This window comes from Pteropus vampyrus, unplaced genomic scaffold (genome assembly GCF_000151845.1).
Source record: "Pteropus vampyrus isolate Shadow unplaced genomic scaffold, Pvam_2.0 Scaffold162, whole genome shotgun sequence".
In the NCBI taxonomy this organism is placed as follows: domain Eukaryota; kingdom Metazoa; phylum Chordata; class Mammalia; order Chiroptera; family Pteropodidae; genus Pteropus; species Pteropus vampyrus.
The window spans coordinates 31,449-42,701 of NW_011888943.1; the positions used below are offsets into that span (position 1 = coordinate 31,449).

General features: G+C 61.8%; 1 protein-coding gene and 1 long non-coding RNA gene across 3 annotated transcripts in view; one reads left to right on the top strand and one right to left on the bottom strand.

Annotated features, from left to right (window-relative positions):
* Positions 1–235: 235 nt before the first annotated feature.
* LOC111745711 lies at positions 236–7,759 on the bottom strand. Its single transcript, XR_002782773.1, has 2 exons — positions 7,630–7,759; positions 236–1,838 (listed from the first exon to the last, which is right to left on the bottom strand). It is a non-coding gene; the product is annotated as an uncharacterized LOC111745711 (long non-coding RNA).
* PMEPA1 (prostate transmembrane protein, androgen induced 1) overlaps positions 7,174–11,253 on the top strand; it is a 42,113-nt gene continuing 38,033 nt past the window's right edge. Inside the window, exon 1 of one of the 2 annotated variants that reach the window (XM_023536617.1) lies at positions 7,174–8,283. In XM_023536617.1, coding sequence (XP_023392385.1) covers positions 8,051–8,283 — 233 coding nt within the window. In that variant the 5' untranslated portion in view covers positions 7,174–8,050. The remainder of the gene's footprint in view (positions 8,284–11,253) is intronic. The other variant, XM_023536618.1, reaches the window with a different exon arrangement.

Here is an 11,253-nt window from a genome sequence, read left to right on the forward strand (position 1 = left end):
ATGCCCCCCATCAACCCTGGAGCAGAGTGTCCATGGGAAGCCACAGATGCAGAGGATGTTGCCTTTTTAAAAAGTCTGCCACTTGGGTCCACCACGGAACAGTTAAATATCTAGGCTGAAATGTCGGGGCCACTCCCCCCCACCCCCCATTTTTCTAACAACAGCAGTTATTAGCTGTGTGCGGTGGTCGAGTCTTTGCATTATTCTATGAAGCGTGTGAACATGCACGTGGAGCTGCTGATTTTACCTGATTTTATTAGTTACTTTTGGCTCTAACTAAAATCGTCACCGTCTTCCCACCAAGAGGGTAATGGGAATTGCTTGCCACGTGGCCCAGAGGTGTAATTAGGGGTCCGGCTTCCGGTCATCCATGCAAATCTAGGCCTTTCCCTCAAGTACGTAACCCAAAAAGTCGCTCGTGTGTGTTAAGTGTAGGAATAGTTCCTCCTGCGGCCGCTCCTCCCTGCAGGCTCGTCTGGCCGATTCTCCGCCTGCCTGGCTCGCCTTGCTGCCCTCGGCATCACTGAATGCGGTGCCCCCCGTGTTTGTGAGTCCTTAGCTCCGATAACCTGTCGGTCAGAGGAGCATCCAGTGCATGTTTATTGAGCTGCGCTGTGGCTTTGCAGGTGTGGCTCCGGGGTCAGTGTATGGCATCTGCCCCTTCCCGCCCGGGACAGACAGTGCTAACCCATCGTCCACTCCCGCTGGGCTCATATCCCCTCTGAGGCATCGATTGCTCCGTTGTCTGCTCTCAGCCGGGGTTCAGGGCGGGCTCAAGCAACGAAGTCGCTGTGACATAGGTGATCCCGAGCGGGAAGACTGGACATTTCACAAGGTCTGCGCGGAGAAATGGCTGCCTGGGAGAGGGGTACACACTGCAGGACCCCTGCCTGGGAGGGGGAGTCGCTTCCACCTGCAGCCACCGGGACCGCCTATGCTCCTCGTGTCACATGGAGGCCTCTGGGCTGCCTGACAAGTCAGGGACCACCACCACCTCGGAGCGATACGGCCCCTACCTTAGGTTGGTCCCTCCCAAACCAGGTGAGATCTGGAGTAAGACACCCCACCCAGGTTCCTCCTCAGCCCCCGACGGTGCTTCATTTGTCTCTTTAAAATCAAGGTCTCGAACTCAGATGTCACTGAAGCCTCCGTTTTACCTTGCGTCCTCTTTCCCCTCCCTGGACATCTTGAGCGCCCCTGACCGAGCACATGGCAGCATTCCTTTACACTCTAGTGAGAATGAGCTCTGGACCTTTTCCCCAGAATAGACTCCGGCGAGTGGGGGCGGACCGAGAAGAAGAACAAGCAAAGGGAGAGGCTGGGAGGCGGTCAGCATCCGGGGAATGCGCACCCAGTGCCCAGCGTTGCTTTGTCCACTTGATTGTTTTCTCGGTGTCTGCCGGTGACATTGTGGCTTTTCGAAAGCCAGCTATTTTTGGTGAGTCACAGATGCTCACAGCCCTATGCACACCCCGCTGCACAAGGAGGCTGAGCTAAGGCTCCTGCCGGCTGGCCGCGGAGATCACTCGGCCAGGAGCTGAACTCAATTTGAGCTTGGGCTGCGGGGTTCCGAAGCCTGTGTTTTGTCACCGGCCCCTGAGCTCCAGGGCGAGGGCAGAGCGAGTTTCGGGCCTCTCTGCTGCTTCGTCCTTGGGCTTTTCCAGCTGGACCGGGGTCCTCTTTTGTCCCTTCCTCCACGCAGACACCTTCTTGGAAGTGTCACCTGGCCATGTCCTCGGGCTGAAGGCCACAGGAAGTAGGAGTTTGTCCAGCATCGGAAGAAAGGGGTCACCATAACCTGTGGGGGGATGGGCAGGTCCGGGCTCCCCGAGCGGTGCCTTGTGAGGGGTTGAGGGAAGAACACAGAGAACATTAGGATTTGGGGGGGTCCTCTTCAGCTCCCCTCTAAATTCGGCCCTTCTCAGTTCTTCCTGAACATGAAAGTCACCTGGCTCTGAACCCGGACACTCAGGCTACACCTGGCCGGTTCCTGGGGCTGGAGTGGGGCGCCCAGTGATTTCAGGGGTAGTGGGGTTAAGCCACCCCTGGCCACCCCAGGGCCCACACTCGCCCGTGGCCAAACCAAGGAGGAGGGACGGGAAGGCGGACACAGGTCAGTTTGCAGCCCAGAGCTCTGGCGCTAATCACAGGAGCCCAGTTAATAATCACATTGTCGCCGGGACACCCCGCGCTGACGGGGGCGCCACGTGTGCGTGATGGTGTCACACTCGCTTGTCCCCCTCGTGGGTCGGGCCATGAGCGCTGCCGTCGTCCTCGGCTTCCAGTGCAGGGCTGGCCTGTTCTGTCGTGTTCCAGACCAGGAGCAGTGACAGCTGAGGCCCCCTGCCAGCGCAGCCTCGGGGGGTGACCTGGGCTTTGTTTGACGCTGCCCTCAACCTTGGCCTTCTGGGTTCTCAGTGACTTCCGCAGGCTTTCTGCTTCACCAGGCATGGCTCTTGCTCCTTTGTAGGGGTTTTTGGGGCACAGGACGACAGGGGCATCACGGAGAGGCAGGGACAGGCGACTGGTGGCCAAAGGCAGGGTGTTCCAGACACGAGGCTTCCTCGTCCCCGGCGCCCCGGATGAGCCCACGCTCGTCCCTCTGCCCTGCCACCCCTCCCCCTCCTCCCTTCTCCCCTTTCTTCCTTGTAAAATGGGCGTAATTGAACCCAGGGCTCTCGGGCGGAGGCGGACATTGCGGAGACCCCGTCAGACCCCGCCGGCTGTCCCTCTCCTGTAAGTCGTAAAACGTCCTGTTGCAACCTGCGTCTCCTCTGCTGTGACGGTTTATTGCGATGTAACTTACAGACGCGAAGCATATGGACATGAGCGTGCACGGTGGTGGCTTGTGGCAAACGGGTGTGTGTGGGACAAGTGTCCGGATCGAGATGTAGGGCCTTTGGGCTCCCCACCGGTGGCCTGCCCTGCCCCCTAGGCCATCCCTGCAGCTCGCCCCCCAGAGGTCACACTGTCCCGCCGTGGAATCAGGCTGAGCATCCACCAGAGGTCACACTGTCCCGCCGTGGAATCAGGCTGAGCATCCACCAGAGGTCACACTGTCCCGCCGTGGAATCAGGCTGAGCATTCATTTCCTCTCGTCTGGCTTCTTTCTCGCGGCCCCCGACGTTGGGGTCCGCCGTGCAGTGTGCATCAGAGCTGATCTCTTTTCATGTCGGGGTTTTAGACGGGGGCAAAGGGCCTGTGGAAGGGCCCAGCTGGCCCAGAGGAATGCCTGCCGAGGGCTGACGTCCAGGCGCCTCCGTGGGCAGCGGTTTCTGTGACCTGAGTCTGGGCCCCATGCACTCGTGGGTGCTCGAGGCCCAGGCGTCCGTCCAGCCCCGGCCGGGGGCGTCTCAGGGTGAGCCCTTGGAGATGCAGCAGGCTCCCTCTCTGCTGCGGCCCTGCCAGCCGCCCCTGCCAGCCGCCTGGCCACCTCACCTGGCGTGCATCCCTTCATAGGGAATGAGGATGTGGGTGACTCCAGACAGGTCTGAATCATGTCTGAGGGAGGCAGTTACTCAGAGGCGGTGTGCACTGCGGCCGCATTCCTGCCGGCTGACGGGTGCCCGGGACCCAGGAATGGAGCTGTGCGTCCCGGGGTGGCGAGGGGGCCGTGCCTCACTGGGGAGCGTAGCACTGGCGGGCTGTGGTCCCCGTCCCCTCCACTATGGCGTTCTCTGAAGAGGAAAATGACAACCACAGTTGGCTTCAGAGTCTGGGTGACAGTCCAGAATCATGGCTCCATCACTCACCAGCTTTGTGGCCCCCGGTTCTTCTTCACCTGTGAAACAGGTGTCCAGACTTCTCTGGGCCGCATGTGGCAACACATAGTTCCCCACTCCTATTTACTGGATGCCTGCCGTGTACCAGGCACCGTGTTACGTGTGGGAGCCGCTATACGCTAGACCCAGCTTTCGGATGGGTAGACTGAGGCTCAGGACAGAGGTCACTCGCCCAAGAGCACGAGGACCGTGATTGGCTGTGCTGGATCTGGAACCCAGCGAAGGCGCCACCCCGGTCGTAACTACCTTATCTTGTAGGTTTGGAGACGCCAACAGACCCCAAGCAAACCGACAGCCCATGAGAAAATTCTAGATGGCGTGTGGATCTGGCCGGGCGTTTCCCATTTAGTCGTTAGGAACTGAGTTTAGGTTGGTGTATGGTAAACATACGGTATCAGGAAAAATGGCACAAGCGCCTCGTTGATTTCTGGATGTTATTTAAACAGGGCTCAGTGGTAAAAGGGAGTCGACCAAATACGTATTTAAAATGTAATATGAAGATTTGGGGGAAGTGTGCTGGGAGGCCAGCTGGGAGTGACGTTCGAGCGGCGTGTCCCAGGTGTCCTTGGGGCTTTAATGGACTGGGCAAGTGCAGACCCAGGCGCCTCCCGCGGGGTGGGCCTGCTTCCTTCTTCTTCACTCTTTGGCCTTGTAAGGTCACCCGGCTGTTTGAAGGTCAGGGTCAACTCGATTCTAATGAGATCAAGGTCGTGGGGTCACGTTGCTCTCGGGAACCCAGGGGGAAAGTTCACGGGCGGGAGTTACGCAGGGAGAGGAATCTCTCGCCCTTCGTGCAGAGACGGCTCAGGGCGGCTCCCGGCAGCTGACGGTCCAGCTTCGTCCTCAGGCTGGTGCTGACGGGGGGCCAGCCCCTTGCACCGCTGGACTGTCACAGACCCCCCTCCCTCCCACGGTGTGCAGGGGCATGCCCTGAGGCGCGGGGTGTCCGTGACCTGCCCGGTCACAGCTGTGGGTCGTCTGGACTCTGTTTTACCTAAGATCTCTATATTCTTTTTTTTTCCTCTTGTAATGGAAAAAATCTCCTTAGTTTAATGGTCCTCGTGCCTGACATTTCGCAGAGGAGATCTGCGGTGTAGCAGGCAGCCTCCTGGTGCGCCCTCCTGGCTCCAGAGACAGGAGACACAGTGGGGAGTGAGTGAGCGAGGGTGTGTCTGAGCTCTGGGCCTCGCAGGGGTGCGCGGTCCTGATGTCACACCTGCCGTCTCCTGGCCACGGCCCCTGCTGGGCGATGTTCCGATGGCTGAGGCGCGGGCAGAGGGGCCGCCTCCTGTCTGGCAGGCCGTTTGGCGGAGCTGTGCTTATACAGAGTGTGTGACAGGTGCTAGAGGGAGCCGTTCGAAGATCCCCACAGTGACCCGGGCTTGAGCCTCTTCAGCGGTGTCAGAGCCCCCGACTCAGAGGCCTTCCTGGGCCTGGACCCCCGGTCTCCGATCCTGGCCTGAACCGAGAGGAAAGGGCGAGGAGGCGCCTTCTTGGACCTGCTGGCCTCCTCGGGGTGCGCCCCTTGCCCTCTGCTCATCTGGGGACTCCTCCCACCTGACTACCTGTCTGGGAATGTTTATGGCGGCCCACAGAGGCACTGCAGCTCGGCTGGAATGTGAAGGGCCCTGGCTGAGCCACAGCCGTGGCTCTGCTCCTTTGGGGCCTGTCTGGGCTTTGGGCTGTCTCGGTGCCCCGAGACTGCCTGGTGGGTTCTGGTTAGAGTTTGGGTGGACCGCTCCCGGAGACTGTGACCTGCAGCAGGAACGGGGTCACTGGCCGATGATGACGAGGTGTGAACGCCGAAAGCGGTCCTGAGGGTGACTGAGGGTGAGGCACTTAGGCAGCCCCGCCGTGTCCCTGAGAAAGCTGCCCAGCACCCCCGGCAGGGCACACGAGCTTCGGAGGGCGCCTGCCCTGGTCTCCTGGCGAGTGAGTGGCAGAGCGGGACTTGACCCCTAGCATTCTGGCTGCCATGCCCACTAATTATCTAAGCGTGGGCTGTGGGCTCAGCTGAGGGACCGTTACAGCCCCTTACCTATCTGGTCAAGCTTGCCAGTCAGCTGTCGGTCACGGAGAGAGGCGGCGTGCCCCTCTGAGAGTGTCCAGGTGAGCAGGGTGGGCGGAGGGCCCCACTCCTGCTTCTGCAGGCCACCCTGCCAGAGGGTGCTGGGCCAGCAGTGCCAGCCATGTGGAGAGGCCTCTCTGCCACTTCCCCAGGTGGCAGCCTTGGCCCTCAAAGAACTCCGCCTTGGGCCAAGAGTCGCCGTACCCATCCCCCACTGGCTGTAGGCTTGGTGGCGATCTGGGCCCCTCTGAAGGACAGTGGCCAGAGCAGAGGACGGGGGTTTGGAAGAGGGCCAGGTCAAGGGACACTGGGCACCAGGGACCGTGAGGCCTGGGGCTCCATTCCTGTCTCCTGGTTGTCCGTGGTTTCCTGCCCCTGGCAGCCCTGTTGTCTGCTCCCATCCCCCCGTAACTTCGTGGGTACACCTGCTCTGAAGTCCAGTCCAGCCTGTTGAGTCCGCCGAGGTAGGGTGTGAGTGGGCATTGAGGCTCCGGACACAGGAAGTGGACGGCAGTGGGGCTGGGCGTGGAGCCCAGCAGCCTGGATCCGACCCCCGCCACCCAGGAGTGTCGCCTTGGGGCCGCTTCCCCCACTGAGCCCCTGTTGCGCCATCTGTAACTGGGGGTCCTAGGAGTCACTGGCTTCATAGGTCGTGAGGGAATCCAAGCTTAGCTCAGTGCCGTGCGTTCTAGACCCTCGAGACATGCAGCCTGCTCGCTGTAAGGACATGGTCAGCAGTGAGGGGGTCACGCCTGCAGAAGCCCAGGACCCCCACGAGGAGGGTGGGGAGGGTGGGGTGGGAGCCACGTCCAGTGGGAAGAGTTAGGACGGGGCCTTGGGGTGTCTCGGGGAGGTTGCAGGTCGCAGCCCCTCCCAGCCACACCCAGGCTCTGTCCTGCCCGTCTGCAGATGAAGTAGAGGTCCAGGGGTCCAGGGCCACACAGTGGGGGAGGCTATGGCCACCAGAGGCGGGTCTGAGCCCCTCTGTGCGTGTGTCATGGACAAAATCTAGGCCAGGAGATGGTGGCCTGGCTCCGGCTTGTCACCGCTGGGGCCTGTCTAGTTTTCCATAGCAGAGTGATGCTTTCTTATGGGGGAAGTTCCCCCCAGAGCATGGGGCCCTCCCAGCACCCCTGGCAGGAGAATAGTTCTGGGAATAGGAGCCACCGTCGTCCCCTCGGGCCTCACCTGCCCTCCCCCCCGGGGACCCCCTCCACCCTCGCCGCCCGCTGGGTGCCCCCAGCCCAGCCCCGTGCTGGAGACACCTCCGGATGTGCTGAGGAGGAAGACAAGTCAGGGACGGGGGTCCCCTGGTCCCCTGCTGGCTCCTTTGGGGACTTCGCTGACGGGTCATCTTCTTTGACACTCGCTCCTACCTTTGTGAGTTCCTTTAGCATGGTTACTGAGCACCTGCGGTGCTGGGCCCCACGTTCTGGACATGTGCAGCCTGGGGAGGACAGAGGCGGTGGGGGGAGGGGTACAACCCGCCGTGTCCGGAGTCCTGCGGGAGACACGGAGAGACAGGCAGGCGGGGAGGGGCCAGGCAGGTGGGGCGAGACAGGTGTGGAGAGACAGGGCGGGCGGGACCTTTCCCGCTCGGCTCCACCTTCCCGTCCACCTTGTGAACTGGGGCTTTGGTCCCGTGCTACGGATGCGTCCAAATTTATCAGCTGCAGAGGATCTTAGCTCAAATATGGAACTTCAGAGAGAGAGAGAGAGGCCTCTCCACCTGCCTCTGGAGTGTTAGTCTGGAACCTGGAGTGCCCCGAGGACACGTACTTTCAGTTTTTTTGCAGGAGAAGCGGATTCGGGGACTCTAGGGCCCAGGTCCTTCTCCGCTGGGACACCAGCCACACTGGCGGTCCTGGTGGCCGGGCCGGCTGGGCTTCCACTTACGAAGCTGCGCGGTGCATGGTGCGGCCCTGAAGCTGTTGTCCCCTCTGTTTCTGAGGACAGAGTCCCAGCGGTGGAATCACAGGGCCACCGTGCGCCTGTTGACAGGCTTCTGCTGCGTCTTTCCAAATGGCCCCTCAGCGCTCCCAGAGCCCCGCACAACACCCCGAAGAGATAATTAGCATTTGTCCCTTGTGTCACAATGAAAACAGGATGATGCCTCTGACCGTAAGAAGCGATATATGCTCCTCATTTAACCAGAATTCCAAGAATTTGGTAAACGACAAGAATGCAAAGAATTTGATAGATGACAGAGACGGGGGCAGAACGCCTGCGACTCCCATCGGGAGATCGGTTTCCTCTGCCGCCGACTTCCCCGCAGGCCTGTCCCCAGGCGTCTGCTGAGAAAGGGCTGGTACCAGGGGTTAGGGAGTTGGGTGCAGCCCCCCGTCCCCGGCAGCTCTCTGGAGGAGGAAGGAGGCGTCCCCCCAGGTCGTCGGTGCCCTGTCACAGCTGCGCAGCGTCTCCTCCCTGGGACAGGTGGGTTGGAGGCCGGCGTGGGGACTTCTGCCGGCGTGGTTCCCTCTGCCGGTCGTGGCGCCGGGACAGTGAGCTTGTGCCTTTGCCCGGAGCCTCGAGCTCTTTTTCTTTCGGTTGGGCTGGTGCCAGCAGTTCCGGCTCAGAGCCACGGCGAGGGGTGAACGGGTGTTTGGAGGGGCCGGCACGTGGTTCGTGCCCGGCGGCCTCGGGGGCTCACACCAGCCCTGGCAGCGACGCCTCTGTTTCTGCTTGACGTGTCGAGCTCCTGAGTCAGACTGTCACTCGCCGTCAAAGGCCTCTGCTGTAAAACAAGTCTGCAGAGCTGCAGAGCTGATTCGAGCCTCTTTTTACAGACCGAGGTTCCTGAGACCCAGAGAGGGTGAGTAGGGACCTGGGGCCATACAGTCAGCGGCCGTGACCAGGTGTCCAGGGACATGTCCCCTCCCCCACTTGGAGCAAGGCCTTCCAGATACCGGAAGGTCTCTGGGTCCCTGCTGGACACCCTCACCCTTGTCAGCCCAGCGTACACGTGAAGCTTCTAAACCGATCCTCGTGATAAACGAGGTGGTCACAGACGCCACCTGGGTTCAGGCACTTTCTGAGGGCTTCCCGTGAATGCATTCCTGTAGCGACTGCTGAGGACTCCCGTGTGTCATTTGGAGCAGTATGTCCAGGCTTGGCAGCAACCCAGGCTGGATTCCGGGTGCTGGACTCTGGCCATGTCTCTGTCCCAGGAAGGACAGGCTAGAGCCACCCCCTCCTTGCCGCTGTGCCCCGACCTTCCCAGCTGGGGGGGCCAGGCCTCCGTCCGGCACACAGTGCCCCTCCTCACGTTCAGACTGGCGGTCTAGACGCTCACCTGCCTTTTTGTTCTGCAGGGTCAGGGTTAGGGACCAGCCCCAGAGAGTAGGGTTTGGGCCGAGGCAGGAAGAAATCTTCCCCACGAGAAGAGAGGAGCGGGGTGGGGGAAAGGGCACCGGTTTCAAAGGCAGCGGCTGGAGCCTCTTTCTGCCCGGGGAGTGACCAGCCAGCCCTACCAACAGAACATGCCCCGATATGTAGTGACGGAGGCGGCTCGGGCCAGAAGCTCGCTGTGAAACCCAATCAGGTGACGCCCACTCGGGCCTGTGTGCCAGAGCAGCTCAGCTGACGACGTCTAAATAAAACCCACGGCCTGTGCCAGGCGCTGTGGGCCGGGGGCAGCGCCCAGCGGGGCCCGAGCCCAGGGAACCCCGGGGGAGAGGATGCCGCCCCCACGGGCCCCTGCCTCGTGGGATTGGGGTGCTCGCCATGTCCCGGTGCTTCGTGAGGGGCGGGGCAGACAGAAACGTCGCCACAGCGTGGACCCCGAAGCCGCCTCATCCCTGGCCCTTGGTGTCCCTGCCTGGCGCTGGCCAAGGGAAGGTGCAGACTACAGTGTGGTGCTCTGGTCCCAGGTCCAGTTCTGAACCAGCAGGGTCTGTCACCTCTTGGAGCCCTGGTGGCCTCACCTGTGAGCTGGGGACATGAATCCCCACACTGATTCCTCATGGGAAGAATGGGGACGGGATTTGTGAGACAAGCCACCTTCCTGCCTGGCACGGCGAGTGCCACCACTCTTATTGCTGATGATTGTGACATTGTTTAGTCTTGGGAGATGGGGACAGACGTGAAGGTGCCACCTCCCTGGTGAGTTCAGTGGAGGGCATGGGCAGAAGCCACTGTGGGTGGGCCGGCTGCCAGTCAGGAAGGGAAGTGGGGGGCGGCCGTGGAAGCCCGGGGCGGGGAGCCATGCCCAGGATGAGAGTCAGGCTGGGTGGGGCTCGGCTCTGCCCGGGACTTGCTGTGTGACGTGGCCAGTCACTTGCCCTCTCCGAATGGCCTGTTCCCACCAGAAGGCGCCTCCCCGCTCTGCTGTCCTGGGGAGATGCCCCAGCATCGAGGCGGCACAGGGCGCTCATCACACACTCAGGCCTCGGTACCTGCTGGCCCAGGCTTGGGGGCAGGAAGCGGGAGTTCACTCTTCCTGCTGAGGGAGAGAAAACGCCCAGGGCCCAGGGGACTGTCAAAGCCGCCAGGTGGCCAGAGCTGAGGGCTAAGGAGGGGACGTTAGAGACAGCTGTGAGGACAGGAACTGGTCCTGTGGGGCTCAGAGGCGCTTCGCGTTGACGCTGGCCGACGGGGGCCTCGCAAGGGTGTAGAGCAGGGAGGGGTGACAGCGCCCGGCTGGCGCCACGTGGAGAAGGGGCTGGTGCAGGGGGGCAGCGAGAGGTGGTGCTGCCGAGCCCAGGGCACCGGCGATGGCGGCCAGACCAGGTGGAAGGGACGGGCAGGTTCCAGGCTGTGAAGACGGAGGTCGCACTGGGACCTGGAGCACTGGCTTCACCTCAAGGTGCTCACGGCTGGGAGCAGAAGACAGACAGACAGACACAGGACCCGGGAGGGGCCGGGAACAGGGGCCCTTCGGGAGCCTGACAGAGGGAACTTGACTGTCAGCCCCGGTCAGAGCACGCGAGTGGAGGGAGCTGCTCGCGCCTCTCAGGAGACGTGTGGGGGGCCCCGTGAGTTCGGGAAAGCAGAACAGGACCGAGAGACGCAGGCAGAGAGGCCGGACGCGTCTGGAGGTTCGGGACGCCCTGTGGCGACCAGCCTCTTCTTTTGCTACCCCAAGTGTCCTGGTCCCACCCCACAGGCTTCTCATCTTCCTCCCACATGTTCTAGCATTTGCCTTCAGGTCGAAGACTCCCCCACGACTGTGTGGGAAAGAGCTGGCAGCAAGAGGTTCCCGTGTTTGGTGGGTGATCTTCCCGGTCGCTGGGGAGAGGAAGGTCCCGAGGCCCAGCCGGACCCTGAGAAGGAGCGTGGTCACTGATTAGTGATGTCTGCCGGGGCTGCCGGACGTGAGCAGCACCAGGTGTGTGCAGGAGCCGGTCACAAGGGCAGGAAGGAAGCGGGTTCTTCCCAGTCCTGGCTGCGTCACCTGGGCGTCTC